Here is a 14,641-nt window from a genome sequence, read left to right on the forward strand (position 1 = left end):
TTCTGGGCTCATGAGCTACTCCAGAGCAGCATGGGTTTCTTCTACCTGCAGTACTCCTGCTCCAACCCAGCCAGACACCAAAGTCCTCATGGTCATGTGACGATTGGAGGAAAGGACATGGTATCTGCTGTGCTTCTGCTCCAGTGACACTCCACCCCACACAGGCTCAGAAAGATATGGTAATTTTGGGACTGTAGTGAGGAAGATGCTGCCTTGAATGTTGCTCAGAAGGGAGATGTAAAAGACCAAAGGGTCCACAAAAATATGATGGCAGGAACAGCCTCATCAGCCCAGCAGGATGCTTATGTGGTTAATCCATATTTAAAGATGGCAATGGTTAAAGCATCCACTCCTGAAGTACCTCCCAGGAAGCTGGGAAATAGCACCACAAGCTAAATGAAGGACAGGAGGAGCAACATGACAGATTTCTACTACCTTCCTTACTTTTCTAAATGCTTGGTTTTATGCCAGAGGTGGATGAGCAGCATTTTCCCCATACAGAGAGTGGAAAAGGGTCCTCTTCCGCAAATCCCCTTTTTTCATGAAGTTCGCTGCAATTTTATTTTCAGTAGGATTATCCTGTAGAGCTTGTGTGGAGGAGGCTGGGGAGATGCACAAAGATCTGTACTTAAGCCAAAACCCTCCCTATGGACATTCACAAGCCGAGTCCCTTTCCCATACTAAGAGAACCCCACTCCAGTCACAACTGGACCATCATTCACCAGAGGATCAACAGCCACCTACAAAAGCCTATTTTCCAGAAAGCACACATGGATTTCAAGACCCCTGTCCCCCAAAAACCCACCCCACAAATGAAAAGCCAAATCCTACCCACTATCAGGGTCAAATTCCCTTCAAACAGTGAAGGCAACACATGCAAAAGAAGCTGCCAGGATGAATCACAGAAAGGAGGCAGAACTCAAAAATAAGGTTTTGTTCTTTTTTATTATAAAAAACTATTCAGAAGAAGTCCAAATGCAGTGGAATATAACTGGCACCATCTAAGATACCCAAGTGTAAAATCCCAGAACATTTGAACCCCCCAGCATGAGCTGGGAGGTGCCAGGGCTGGCTGGGAGGGACAGGTGGCCTCTCCCTTCTCCTAGCCCCCATCACAGCTGGATGGCAGGCAGCCCAAGAGCCAGGACACAACAGTGACATCAACGGTCTCTGTAAAACCATTCAGTTTTAGAAACTAAGAACATTATGAAAAAATCTAAAACTTTTTTCCTTTATCAAAAGTCCTGCTTTAGTGACATGCTAGCCCCACTGGAAAGGTAAAAAACCCCACAGCTCTGTCCAGAACATGGTTAAGTTGACCAGTCAACTCTTGGTTCAGGACACCTTCCTCCTGCTAATCTACACACTCATGAGCGCATCACAGCTGCTCAAGTTACAATGATAAATGCTTCTGCAGGCTTCCCCAGTCTGGGAACCACCTCCTGCAAACTCCACACCACACTGAAACAGGTCTCATCTGAGTCTCCTCCACCAAGCCTTTCAGGCTCATACTCAGACCCACCTGGAGGCCCTCTGACAGCATCCTCAGGAGCTCTGCCTGCTCTAGCCAGGTGAGTCATTGGAACATCATCTCTTTTTTTAAAAAAAAAAAAACACTTTCATATAATTTTTTTGTTGTTTTTATATTTAAATAGAAAAATACTACTTCACTCTGTGTTATGAACCAGAGACCAGCTGACTTCCAGTGACAGAACCAGGAGTTCTCAACACTCCTATGCTGAGCTAAATGCCAGAAGATTCCCCGAAACCTCAGAGTGGCCAGAGGGTGAAGACCTCCCCATCACACCATACAGGCAGGAGCACGCAGGGCTCCTTCACAGCTCCTGTCTTCCCTTCTCTGCAGACAGGCATCAACCTTAGAGAACCATTAGTCTGCAGAGAGCCAGCAGTGGGGCTAACACCCCAAATTTGACTCTTGGGGAAGTCAGCTATAGTTTTAGGTTTTCCACTTGCCTACTGGCTTTTTGTGTGTGCAGTCTGTCCCTGGAAGCCATTGGATCCCATCAGATGTACACATGAATTAGACAAAAAAAATAAAACAGTGGTTAAAAGTTCTAACACCCTCTCCTTCTCTTGTCTTCTGAAGAGTCAATGACAAAACAGACATTGATAAAACTAAATTTGCCCTCCTCCCCACCTCAAGACAACAAGAGTTACTGAGACACAAAACATGTTATCTTGTACCCTCGGGATTACATCTAGAAGGGAAGTTTAGGGGTGCGGGAAGTGCGGGGGGAAGGCGGTGTCTCTAGGCGCAGTCTGCTTAGTTCTTGTACTCAAAAGGCTCGTCTCCAGTTTCGTTGAGGAGACACGTGCGAACAAGGGCTTCTGTCACAGCATAAGGATCACAGTTGGCGGAGGGCCGGCGGTCCTCGAAGTAGCCCTTTTTCTCATGGCCCACATTCCTGGGGATGCGGATGCTGGCGCCACGATTGGCCACGCCAGCAGAGAACTCATGGATGTTGGATGTTTCATGGAAGCCCGTCAGGCGCCTGGCATTGTCCAGCCCCCCTTTAGGGTCATAGGCACGGATGTGGTACTGGTGACGCTTGCTCAGCTTCTCGATGGCCTCTTCAATGTGCCTGCAAAGGGAGCAAGGAAGAGGGGAAGACACAGTGAGTGTCTGATGGACAGTACAAGCTGAGCCACTCTTTACTGTTGCATCCAAGCCACAGCAGGTTCATCACTGTGCCCAAGCCACTTCATGACAAAGCTTGTGTCCTACAGCCCATTTTTCTGATCACCTCACCACAGGGCTTCTCTCCATTCCTACTTCTGACCCAGGCTGGTTCTTGGAAAAGGAACCCCATGGCCTGAGAATGCCCCTTGGGTGTGCCATATGTGTGTGTGACACCACCAGTGTGACTCTCAGCCAAATCCCAGACACATTGTCCTGTGGAACCCGCTCTCAGCGGGGAGATTTCTTAACACAGAAGTTCCTATTTGGGAAGCTCACACAGTCACAGGTTGGCTCATTATCTCAGGGCATCACTAAGATGAAGAAAACATCTGCCAGGAGGAATGCCTTCATAGAGCTCCAGTGCAATCCAGTGCTCTAAGGTCTGCCTGCACTCAGCACATCAGTCCCATAAGGGAACTAGTGTTTTACATTTCCAGGATCTTGTTATTTAAGAAAACGCGGCATTAGCTTCCATAGCCTGGCCTAGAGAGAAGCAAATGGTCTTTCCCTTTCATCATGGTTATAAAAAAAGGCCTATGCTGAATTTATTTGTTTGTTTACAGCATTGGCAGATCAAGAACTGGACAGTGTTATGAATAGCTGCATCTTGGCCACCCACACTTCCATCGACATGGATGGATCTGTACAGCTGGCTGAATTTCTCACCGGACACTAAGATGAGATTATATCATCATGCAAAAAAAAAAAAAGAATCCAGAAGAAAGGCTCAAAGCCAAGCACCAGAGTGACATCTTCCATGTGGGCAAGAGGTCTGCAAAAAGCTCACTGCTACCAAGTCCAGCCTGCTGGCTAGCAAACAGATGCTACTGGCCCATCTCAAAAAACTTACTTGAGACCTCCGTCTTCCCTCATGTTCTTGGTACTGAAGTTGGTGTGACAGCCAGCACCGTTCCAGTTCCCAGGGATGGGTTTGGGATCAAAGGACACAATGACACCAAAGTCTTCACACACCCGATGGAGAATGAAGCGTGCAATCCAGAGGTGATCCCCCATCTCAATCCCTTCGCATGGTCCCACCTGGAACTCCCACTACAAGGAGGAGGAGTCACTGGCTCAGTGATGCAAAGACACTCACAGTGAGATACCTCCCACCCCCTTACGCTCTGACGGTTGATCAAACTACATGGCTCGTAGCCAAAAGCTCCCGCTGCTTAGGATTTTCCTGTACTATATCATTCCACAAGGCATCTAAAACAGTTTACCTGGGCTGGCATCACTTCTGCATTGGTTCCTCCAATTTTCACACCAGCATAAAGGCACGCTCGGTAGTGGGCCTCGACAATGTCTCTGCCATAGGCTTTGTCTGCCCCTACACCACAGTAGTACGGACCTGCAACAGCACAGGTGAACAGCAAGGGAAACATGAGTTTCCAGAAGGAAAACCCCTTAAATTCAGTGAAGACAGTGCACACGCAGGGAAGAACTCTCTAAAGGCTGGGGATGTGTGGAAAAGCCTCTAAACCTGTTTTTCACGGAAGCACTAGCAGAGCAAGTCCTTCAGAGTCTGGGCTTGTGCTCTGTCATGCTGGGCACCTGCAGACTAACAAACCAAGGAGCAATTTGGATGTGGCCAATCACCATCTTAGTCTTTCTGTAACAACCTTAACCTCATGGGTTAGTTTTTGCCAATATCCTGCTTGCTATTGTCCACCTTTGGTTCTAGAAACATCTCGAATCTTTCGGCTCACCTGAAGCACTTGAACCGTAATTCATGTAATGCAGCTTAAACACAGTGTTAAGGAATCCTGACTTGGTCCAGCACAGACTCCCGAGAGGTTACCTTGGGGTCCAGGGAAGCCGTTGGAAGGCCAGCCAAATGGATGTCCATCCGTCCCTAGAAGAGTGTACTCTTGCTCCATCCCAAACCAGGGGTGCTGGTTGGACACCATATCCATAATCCGTCTGCAGGTGTGTCGGAGGTTTGTCTCTAGAATGGAAAAGCAGTATGAGGCTTATTAGCACCTCCACCTCCATCCCCCATTTCCACTTTACAGTTTGAGTCGCAGCAGCGTTGGTAAAGAATCTCAGAACCAGCCCTTTCTCCACTGCCAGCACTTCGTCTGCCTTTTACTTTCAGGGCAGGGATTATTTGTTTGTCATGTGATCCTAAAGGCATCACTAGCATTTGGACAGGTCTCCCTTTCCCCTCCCCAGAAACACATGTGCCAGGAAAAGGTCAATTCACCTGCAGACTGGCGGTTGTATTTGAAGACCTCACAGAGAACTAGTTTATTGGGATCCTTGCGAAAAGGGTCCCGAAACATAGCAGCAGGTCGTAGGTACATGTCACTGTTGGAGCCTTCAGCCTGGAAGGTGCTGGAGCCATCAAAATTCCACTCAGGGAGATCTGGAGAGAGGAACAAGCCACAGTGACCCAGTGTCCCTGGTCACCAGGAGGATGGGCTCCCTGCCGCCCTTCAGTATTACAGAACTGAAGATGCCTATAGAGAACAGGCCTACAATAGGTTTAATCCCAGCTCAGCTGATTTTATTCCAAATGGAGGAAGCAAAAAACAAGACACCAAAAAAACCCCACCAAAACAAGCAAAAAAACTATGGGAGTGCAACTCCCCAGCCACCCTGGGAAACACAAGGAGCTGGGCAGCTTGCCAAGCCCAAGCAAACCGAGCAGCACTGAGGATGTTTCCCATGTCACAACAACCACAGGGATGAGCAGAGCACCCAATCTCCTCAAAGAGGTGGCTGGGCAAGCTGGGAGAGGGCAGAGCACGAAACATCTTCAAGCTGGAAGAATGAGGGGATCCATGAAATACCCTTATCCATGGCTGCATAGCCCAGAGAAGGTGGGAAAGCAAATCACATGTAGATGGAGTCTCATATGGAGGAGTACGGCCAGCTTGGCCCCCTCTCCCACCCCTCCTGGCTTCAAACTGCCCTCCAGGTCAAAGCACAGCAGGAGCAGCAGTGAACTCCACCCGGCAGTGTTATCTCCTCCATATCCTGGGGGGAAAGTGGGAGGATGGGAAGCACAAAGATTTCAAAGGAGCTGTGCCAACCACTCCCTTAGAAGGAAAAGGGGAAAGGAGGGGAAAAAAAAAAGAAAAAGAAAAAAAGATAATTCTGCTCAGTCACACACAGTATTTTCATTTCATAACTGTCTCCAGCCAGCACCATGGCAACCTGGGGAAAATCCTAATGCTATTATTGTGTAAGCTGGGACTGTTTGTTCTGAGGGACACAAGCTCTTAATTACACCGGATAGCTCCATTCTTTCCCCTCCACTTTCTTCTGCCAAACTACTTCCGGCCAAAACGAGTACTCGAGAGTCAATGAGCTACCAAGCCCCTGCCAACAGCCCCCTCCACAGCGCAGGCAGCGCCAGGGATGGGCTCCCAACCCCAGGCATCTCACTGAAACTCCACATCTGGAGAGCTAGGAACATTCCCCTGAGGTATCTGGGGAAAGAGGTAACTGGAAATGGATGAGGAGCAATGTCTTCCCCAAATACCATCCTTCTGCCATGAAGAGAAAAACAGATGCGGCCATGCATGGCTGCCTTCACCTGGCGAGAGGCTGCGACTCCTGCACCTGCCCTCTCACCTTCAAGGCTCTTGGGCTCGTGGTCCAGTGTGCGGGTTTTGCAGCGGAGGTGCTCCCCTGTCCCATCAATCCAGATGTACATGGCTTGGACTTTCTCCCCCTGCGGCAGCTTCATGTACATGTGCTTGATGGCTTTGCTCAGGTGGGAGCTCGCCGAGGTGGCCATGGCTGCAGACCGGACAAGGGGGTTCCTGTAAGGAGGATACAAAAAACAACCCCAACCATGAGCCCTTCCCTGCGCTCCTAGATTTTTCACGTCCAGCCAGGAAAAAGCACAAGACAGCTTGGCCACAGAGATGGCTGCTGTCTCCAGCAGCCCCATGCCATTCTGCAGGCAGAAAACACAGCAGCTCAGACAGATGCAGGCAGCTAGGAAAGCTCAGCTCCAGAACAGATGCCTTCAAAGCATCCCATTAATACCTGAACTCCTGCCCACATCCTTCCAATAAACTTGGTCTTATCCACCAAGCAACAGCCTTCAAAAGTGCTCCTCAGCCCTATGTGAACTTCTCACCTCCACGCTCACCACCGCTCCGGAGCAAGGCTAACGCACAGGAAAGCTTAGCTGGGGCTTTCTTAATGTACTTGCTTCAGCAAGGAGGACTTGCCAGCCACAGCTGCCTTCTCCGATCAGCTGGTCTGAAGTTATACAAGCCCTGCCTAGGGCAGGAGGGAGCGCAACGGAGAGCAACAGGCAGCGCAAGCGACCCCAGAGCAACCCAGGCAGCAGCCTCCAGGCAGCGCTGGGGAGGCTAAAGGCACTCCGGTCCCAGGCGGCAAGAGCTGGGATGAGAGCTCCATCCAGCCCGGAGCCGGGCTCGCAGGGACAGCCAGCCCATGCGTATCAGGACCACGGCAGCCCGGGGCCCACGCGTGTCTGCCGGAGCTTGGAAACGCAAACGATTTGGAAAGCTGAAGTGGCTTGAAAAGTCACTCCAACACCCTACCCCTCTGCAGGGAGGCTCGGCTCAGCCCGCCCTGCTATAATGGGGGCTCCCCTGCGCTGGCTGAGGGGCTCCGCTTGCACCCGGGGGCTCCCCACTGGCCCCGCTCCACTGCGGGAAGCGTCACCCACGCATACACCTCCTGGCAGGGAGGAAGGCACCCGTATTTAAGCAAGCAGCTAAAGAGCCTTGTGAACAATAAACCGCAAAAAGCATCTCTTTTCAAGAGAAAATCCGATCTGCCTCTCCACCCCACCCCCCCAGAAAAAAAAAAAGCGAAGCAGGAATTTTCCCCTAGAAGGTCTGTCCGCCGGCTGCCAAACAGCCGCGGGGCAGCCCCGGTCCCCGCACAAGGCGGAGCTGCCCCCCCCCACCCCGAGGGGCCGCGGCGGGGAAGGCGCGGGCGGCGGCGGGGCGCGGGCACCCCCCTGCCCCGCGGGGCCGTTACCTGGGCTCGGCGGCGGAGGGCGGGCGGGCGGCCGCGGGGCTCCCACGCTCGGCTCCCGGGGCCGCGCCCGCCGCCGCTTTATGGCGCCGCAGCGCCGGCCCCGCCGCACTGATTGGGCAGCGGCGGCCGGGCCGGGGGCAGGACGGGGCCGGGGGCAGGATGGGGGGGGACAAGGGGCCGCCGCCCCGCCTCCCTCCTCCTCCTCCTCCTCCTCCTGCTTCTCCTCCTCCGGCAGGAGCGGCAGCTCCGCGGCCGGGCTGCCCCTGACCCATCCTTAGGAAAAAGGGGGGAAGACCCCACTTCGCCCCTCACGGAGCGGAGGGGGGGGGGAGCAGAAAGCAGAGAGAAGGGGGGGAGGGTTTGAGTCCTTTTTGCAGCCCTCCCAGCCCGAAAAAACAGCCCCTCATCTCGCGTAGTTCTGGGAAAGGGGCGACGGGAGCAGATCCAGGGCTTTATGCGGCGTTTACATTATCGGCTGCCTTTGCATAACTCACAGGGATGGAAATCGGCCGCCCTGGGTAAACAGGGCAGCGGGGAAGAGAGGGAGGAACTGGAGCCCCCGCAAGCCCTGTGCCCGGGCTCTGGCTTGGTGCACAGGTTTGGGGTTGAGGGGAACAAGCAGTGCCTGCTCAATGCCTTGCTTTGTCCCTTGGAGCAGGTAACAGGCTCCAGCACCTGGATTTGCAGCCAAGACCCTCGCTCCAGGGCACAAGATCGGTCATTGTCACACGAGGGAGGAGAAATCCCCCCAGCCCCACTGTGGGGGAGGGAGCACCCACTTGGGAGGCACCATGGGTGTCAAGGGGCACCCAGCAAACTGCAGGCATTGCCCAGTATTTTTCCACCCCGGCAGCTCACTCGCTGTCCCATCCCGGCTTCTGTGCAGCCCACTGCACCTCCCAGCCCGGACCCACGGGGCAGGAGAGCAACGCCAGCACTAGCGGAAGGAGCTGCCGCTCATGTGCACATGCCTGCACACACACACAGGTACCAGACCAAGCACACGCCACCCACACGCCTGCCTCTGGGGGACAGGATCCTGGGCTGCCCCATGCCAGCCTCGGGGTGTCACACCAAAATTGCTATCCCTCCAGAAGCTGGACCCTCCTGACCATCACAGCCACCCTACTGAAGACACAGCCTCTGCACAGCCAGAGCCTGGGGGGAAAGTGGCCAGGGAGAGCCGGATCCTGAGCCAGAAGGAGGTGGAAGTGCTGGCTAAGGCCTCGCCTTGATTTATTGCCCATCTCAAGAGCTGGGTCCCCACCCTCCCTCCGGGGACAACCCAGCTCATTCTTTACTACTACCTTGCAGCAGCCAGAAGCGTGTGTTAATCCTCCAAGGCTTTCCCAGGATGAGGTGAAATTCAGGTGCTTTTCACCTCACATTGCTTGAGCGAGGCAAAGCCACCAAGCATTACAACAGAAACTGCTTTCCCCCAATACCCCAGTTCCTGTACCCTAGGTATAGAGCAAAGGTTTCAACACAGAAACAAATGGTGTCTTTTACCCATAGAAATTAGGTCAGGATCTCATATTCAGACCAAGTTCAGGTGTGGTCATCTGAATCTAACGGCTCCGCCGAAGCAAAAGGAGGCAGGAGCTGGTGCTAAAATGGAGGCAGGAGCTGGTGCTAAGACCCAGTCAGGCCAGGAGAGACCCAAAATAGCTCCCATAAAGGGGAGCTGTCAAGCCACAGGCAATGTAAAGCCATGCCCAAACCTTTTCCCTAGGTTTGCAGAGAGGGTTTGTTTAATTGGGACACTACAGCTCAGATAGCTCCAAATTCTTGGAAGTGTGCTTGCTACCTGCAGATTTCCCAGAAAATTTGTCCACCAGAGGTGGCTGCAAACAAGCCCAGGGTGTTTAGAGGGGGAAGTCTCTGCGGCGTGGGGTGACCGTCATTCCATCCGAGCCTCGGTGCCAGGCAGCTCTGCTTTTCACCCCCTGAGCTCCGAACAACCCCGAAGGGAAGTGGGGAGCAAAGGCACCTTGCAATGTAAACATCTCCTCTAAGTCCCACAAACACATGCCGGCCAGAAAACCCTTGCCTGGGAGAGACCCCTAGCGTGGGCAAGGGCTTCATGGCGGGGGTGGGAGGATGTCGCTGCCTGCCCCGGGGGGGTTTGGTGGCGGGCCCATGCCCCTGCCCCTGCCCTCGCCCTGCACTACATGTTTACGAGACAGCAGAGAAGAGCCGGGCGCTGCAGCCGCGGGGCCAGCGCCCTCTCCCGGGAAGCCGGCGGGGGGAGAAGCGTCCCCTTGCCGTCTCACAGGGCTCAGGGCAGCTTGTTTACCGCCTGCCTTCCCCTCCTCCCCTTGTAAGCTGCCGGGGTTTTTTTGGGAAACACGGCTCAGCCTGCGCCTTCGCCCAGCTGCGTGCTCCAGTGACCCTTATTGTCGCCAGCGTTCAACGAGACAAAAACCCAATCGGAGAGCTGGGGAAGGCGCGATGCCAACAGGTGACACCTCCCAGGAGTGGATTTAAATCAGCCTTCAAAGGGCCCCGCTCTAAATGCACAGCGGGCCCGGCAGAGACAATGCGCCGCTCCAGGGGCGAGTCCCAACTGGCTCATGTTTTTCTTTTTTCCTCCTATTAATTCGTGGGAACACCTTTATTCGCCTGCCCCAGCACTTCCCTCCGGCGCAGTTTATATCCTGCGAGAATTGCCAGCGTTGGAAAGTGCCTGGTGAGCTGGGAGGGTCAATCAGGGCTGGACTTTGCAGCCTTCTGCCTCCAAGGCAGAAATGCAAACCCAGCGGGGACAGCACACAGTGAGGTCCCTGGTCTCTCTGGGAGAGGTCTGGGGACCAGGACAGTCAAGTCTTTTGTGTGGCCAGTCCCATATCACCCTGGCATCTCTTTTTTTCCAACCCCAGCCAGGAGCCAAACAGCAAGGAGTTATGACTTCCCTCTCTGCTATGCCTTCATGTGTCCCCCCATCCCTGTCCTCATGTCCCTCCCAGCTGCCCTGGACAGTTTGCTCTCAATAGGGGCCTTGCACCCATGCCTGGCTGCTGGGACCCCCCTGAAAGTGCAGCTTTATGAATTTGGGAATGCCTTAAAATGCAGAAATATCACGCCACAGGGAGAAAAAAAAAAAGGGGAGTGGAATTCAAGTGTTAAAAAGGCAGGATATGAAATTTCCTGTGGCTCAGGCCTTGGGGCAGGTGGCCTCTGGCTTTGCTCCTGCAGTGCTGGGACACTTGCCCAGCACCCTGGGGCCATCCCAAAGGGTGGCCCCTCACTGCAGACCCTGCAGCTGGAGAGCTGGCCACCACCAAGCTCTCAACCCTGACAGATTGCAGACCCTAGGTCTGCTAAGTCCAGGTACCCATTTGCCTTTCACCAGCACTAAAACAAAAATCTTAAATAGAAATGAATATTTTTTTTTTTTTTTAAACAGAGATGTCACACAGGGGGGAGGCATGGTCCATTTTATTGTGACCGCTTAGATCCTAGGAGGAGGCCTGGCGCACCCAAAATGCTCCAGCCTCTAGCAGTAGCACAGCAGGGAGAGAGGAAGGATGAGCATAGAATTATAGAATCATAGAATAGTTTGGGTTGGAAGGGACCTTTAAATGTCATTAGTCCAACCCCCCTGCAATGAACAGGGACATCTTCAGCATCTCTCCTCTCCCTGTGCCCAACAGCTAAGACATTCCCAAATTCAGATGTATCATTTTCAGACCCATCCAGGAAAGCGCTTTGGGCTGCAAGGTCCTGCATAAGGAGCTGAAACCAGTGAGACCAGACACAGGCTGGATGTCCTGACACTGCATTGCCTCCATCTCTGCCCACTGCTGGGCACAGCTGCTTCTGTTTGGACCCACTACAGCACGCCCACCGCCACCGGGACCTGGGCTCCCGAGGGACTCACTGGGCTGGAAGAACTGGAGATGCAGCCCCTTTTACCCACGATTATCCAGGCCTGGAAAAATGAACCTAATGTCATAGAGAGACGAGCAAGAGCTTAATTAACAAGTTGCCCCAATAAGATTGGAACAGCAGTCACCAACTGAGGACAGGGAGCTCGTCATGGGGCAGGGAATCATCTGCACCAGGTGGGGGGACTGACCTTGTGCAAGCAGCGGTGGCTGACTGGTCTCCCCTGGAGCGGTGCAGGAGGCTGACGAAACCCCCCAAGGCAGGGAGGCAGTAGCTGCTCACCCGATAAGTGAGCAAACATTGCACGCTCCGCAGCAGGCCCATGCTCCCTTTGAAGATGCTGCCAGGGTCAAGGGTAGCCGAGGGCTCGTGACCAGAGGGCTTTTGGAGGCAGAGCAGATTACCTGGCCTGCACAGAAGGGCAATTTAGGAAAGCAAATTAATAAATAAAAATGTGGAGAGGCACACGCAAAGGTTAAAAAAAAAAAAAAGCCCATGCAGCTTGGCTGCAATATGCGCCCATGACGCATTTAGGGGAAGAGGGGCCTTGGACTGCAGCAGCCAGGAAAGCCTTGTGCAAACCCCCCCAGTTGCTTGCAGTTCCCTCTCCACCCCTTTCCCAACCACCTTCCACCTTGGTGCCGGTCGCCATGCCCGATGCCCACCTTGCCACCCCTCGCGGGAAACCGTGGCATTGCTTTGTCCCCCAGCAGCCCCCTTCCCCGGCTCTCCCCAGGGCGGGCTCTTTGCAGAAGGGGCATCGCCACTGCCAGCTGCGGGCTGGTCTGGCAGCAACCCCAGCAGGCAGCACCTACCTCTCGCTGGCTCTGCCCTGCACGCGTGCAGACCTTGTGCAGAGGCCGAGCGTCTTCAGCGAGCAGGGGCCGCCACCGCCGAGAAGCACGTGCTCGCCTTCAAAAGCGACCAGGGGAAGCTGGAAGATGAGAACGTCAGGGGCAGGCGGGATTTGAGACCTAGGAATTGCTTGGCTCAGTCTGCTCTGTACAAGGGTGGAGAATATCCCAGGGAGTGCTCAGCACATGCCTTTCCCTGCAGTTGGAAATTGGTCACAGTGTGCATTGGCAGGGTTGTTTTTGCGGTGGTTTTTTTTTTGTCTTTTTTTATTAGCACTGTACATGCTGCTAAATGCACTCCCAGCTAGGTCAGGGCCGTGTTAGCTGTGGCTGGCAGATTAATTTCAGCCTAAATACACTTCACAGCTCCATAAGTGAGAGTGCAGAAATCTTCAAAGCACTGTCCAAGTGGATTAAATGGTAGGATCCAGGCCCAACATTGTAAATTATAAAAGGTAACTGCAAAGTGCTGTTGTCCGTGTCCCTTCCTTATGGCTGAATTAGGTCCCCGTCCTGCCACAACACATGCTTAACCTGGACTGGTGAAGTCAACAGACCCAGACGCTCATATAAGGTTACACGAGCTATTTTGTTTTAACTGGAGAAGAGGCAAGCAAAGGCAGAGCTTGCTGCAGTGCCTGTCAGGTGTAACGGGTCAGAGCCCAACCTTCACGGTCAGTCCCAAGCAAGGAAACTATAGACAGATGGCAATAGGCTCCACAATACTTCTAATTAGTGTAAGGAAATCCCAGAGAGGTCCTCGCTGAGCAAACGAATCTTACACATCCAGGAGACTGAGCATGAAAGTCACATACAAAAAAGTAATCCTAATATGTTCAAGAAAGAAATTAATATTTTAATCTGAACTGCCTCAGGTAATTCCAGTTTTAAAGTGCTATGGGCCCAAACGGATCACACCCATTGCTGACAGTCTTCGAGGTGTCCTAAACTATTTATATGAGAACAGGCTGGGGCTGTATGGGGGGCGGGAAAAACCTCAATCTTACCCCAAAATCTCACTCTGTGCATATAATGCTTATGCTAGAGGGAGAGCAGGTTTGTGCAGCAAGGTGTTTGCACCGCTCCCTCGTGCTGGAGTTTCCCATCTTGTAGTGGCTGTAGACCATCACCTGAGACCAAAAGCAACACTGAGGTGTTTGGGGTTGCCATGAGTCAGCAGGTACCAACCACAGCTGGGAGGAAAAAAACCCCCACCCTCCCCACGGCACCAAAAGGGGCAGGTTGGGCTGCCTGGAGAGGCTGTGAGCAGCCTGCGACCGCAGGCGGCGAGGCTGATCCTGCAGTTGGGCAGCCTTGGACTTCGCTGCCACAGCGAGCCGTGCCAGTTTATGTTGGGCAAGGATAAGAAACCCAGCCCCTTCTCCTCTGCCACCCTGGAAGCGTGAAGCTCTGCCAGTGACAGAGGCAGCCTCAGGTCTACCCAGGGTGGGCTGCTCCCCATGCGAGGGGACGGAAGACGGGGGTATTTTGGGGTTTGACAGAGGGGGAGCGAAGCCCTTCTGACGTGTTTGGTGTTGCAACCCTGCCCTTATCTTTGTACAAAGAGTTCGGCCACTCTGTGCTCCTCTCTGAGCCCCCTTCTAAATCTGGGCTGTGCTCATGTGTCCACCTATTTTTTTAAGCCTCTTTTTTTTTTTAAGATTTGTGGTTTTTTCTTAATAGCCACACAGCTCACATGAGCAAGACAAACAGGGCAGATGTGCCCACTCACATGCACACACCGAGCAAACCCCGGGAAGCTGCCGCTGGGCTGAGCAGAGCTCCATCCTGCCAGACCTCTTGGGGTCTCCTCTTGGGTAGAGACTCCGTGGAAATAGCCCTGTGCACTCCCACAGTAGCCGTGTTGGCCTATTCCTGCTCACAACCTTGGTCCTTTCCCAGAGGAAACCAGCACAGTCCCACTGAGGTCAGCCCAGAGCTAGATGGGCACCAGCAGAGCTACATCAGCCTCTGAGGAGCTCACTGGGCATCTGCTCAGTTGCCAACTAAAAAATGTATTTTCTTTACAGTCACAGCCTTTCTCTGAGGACTTTTGAGTCTTTCATGTGTGAGATGGCCACCACAGCAGCTCATCCCTAACCCCTCCTTCTCATCTCTTGGGCTTAGCAGCACAAATCTTTATGAATTTGTGATTGGAGCTACTCCTCCCCAGGGTGTCCCATAACTCCTTCCAGCAGCTCTGCCTGGCACCACTGGAACAAGC

General features: G+C 53.3%; 1 protein-coding gene across 1 annotated transcript; it reads right to left on the bottom strand.

Annotated features, from left to right (window-relative positions):
• Positions 1 to 2,199: 2,199 nt before the first annotated feature.
• Positions 2,200 to 11,887, bottom strand: GLUL (glutamate-ammonia ligase). The gene is made up of 7 exons (XM_086462976.1): positions 11,754 to 11,887; positions 6,284 to 6,474; positions 4,908 to 5,069; positions 4,503 to 4,649; positions 3,925 to 4,052; positions 3,552 to 3,751; positions 2,200 to 2,603 (listed from the first exon to the last, which is right to left on the bottom strand). The coding sequence occupies exons 1-7, from the start codon at positions 11,885 to 11,887 to the stop codon at positions 2,285 to 2,287; spliced, it is 1,281 nt and encodes a 426-aa protein (XP_086319102.1). The 3' UTR covers positions 2,200 to 2,284.
• Between the last annotated feature and the right edge of the window lie 2,754 nt (positions 11,888 to 14,641).

This window comes from Leptosomus discolor, chromosome 3 (genome assembly GCF_034619465.1).
Source record: "Leptosomus discolor isolate bLepDis1 chromosome 3, bLepDis1.hap2, whole genome shotgun sequence".
NCBI classification, from domain to species: domain Eukaryota; kingdom Metazoa; phylum Chordata; class Aves; order Leptosomiformes; family Leptosomidae; genus Leptosomus; species Leptosomus discolor.

Coding starts and splice junctions, on each gene's coding strand:
- GLUL (XM_086462976.1), bottom strand. CDS start 11,887: ATGGGCCTGCTGCGGAGCGTGCAATGTTTGCTCACTTATCGGGTGAGC. Junction 5,070..6,283: donor CGAGCCCAAGAGCCTTGAAG/GTGAGAGGGCAG, acceptor TCCTCTCTCCAG/ATCTCCCTGAGTGGAATTTT. Junction 4,650..4,907: donor ATACAACCGCCAGTCTGCAG/GTGAATTGACCT, acceptor TTTCCATTCTAG/AGACAAACCTCCGACACACC.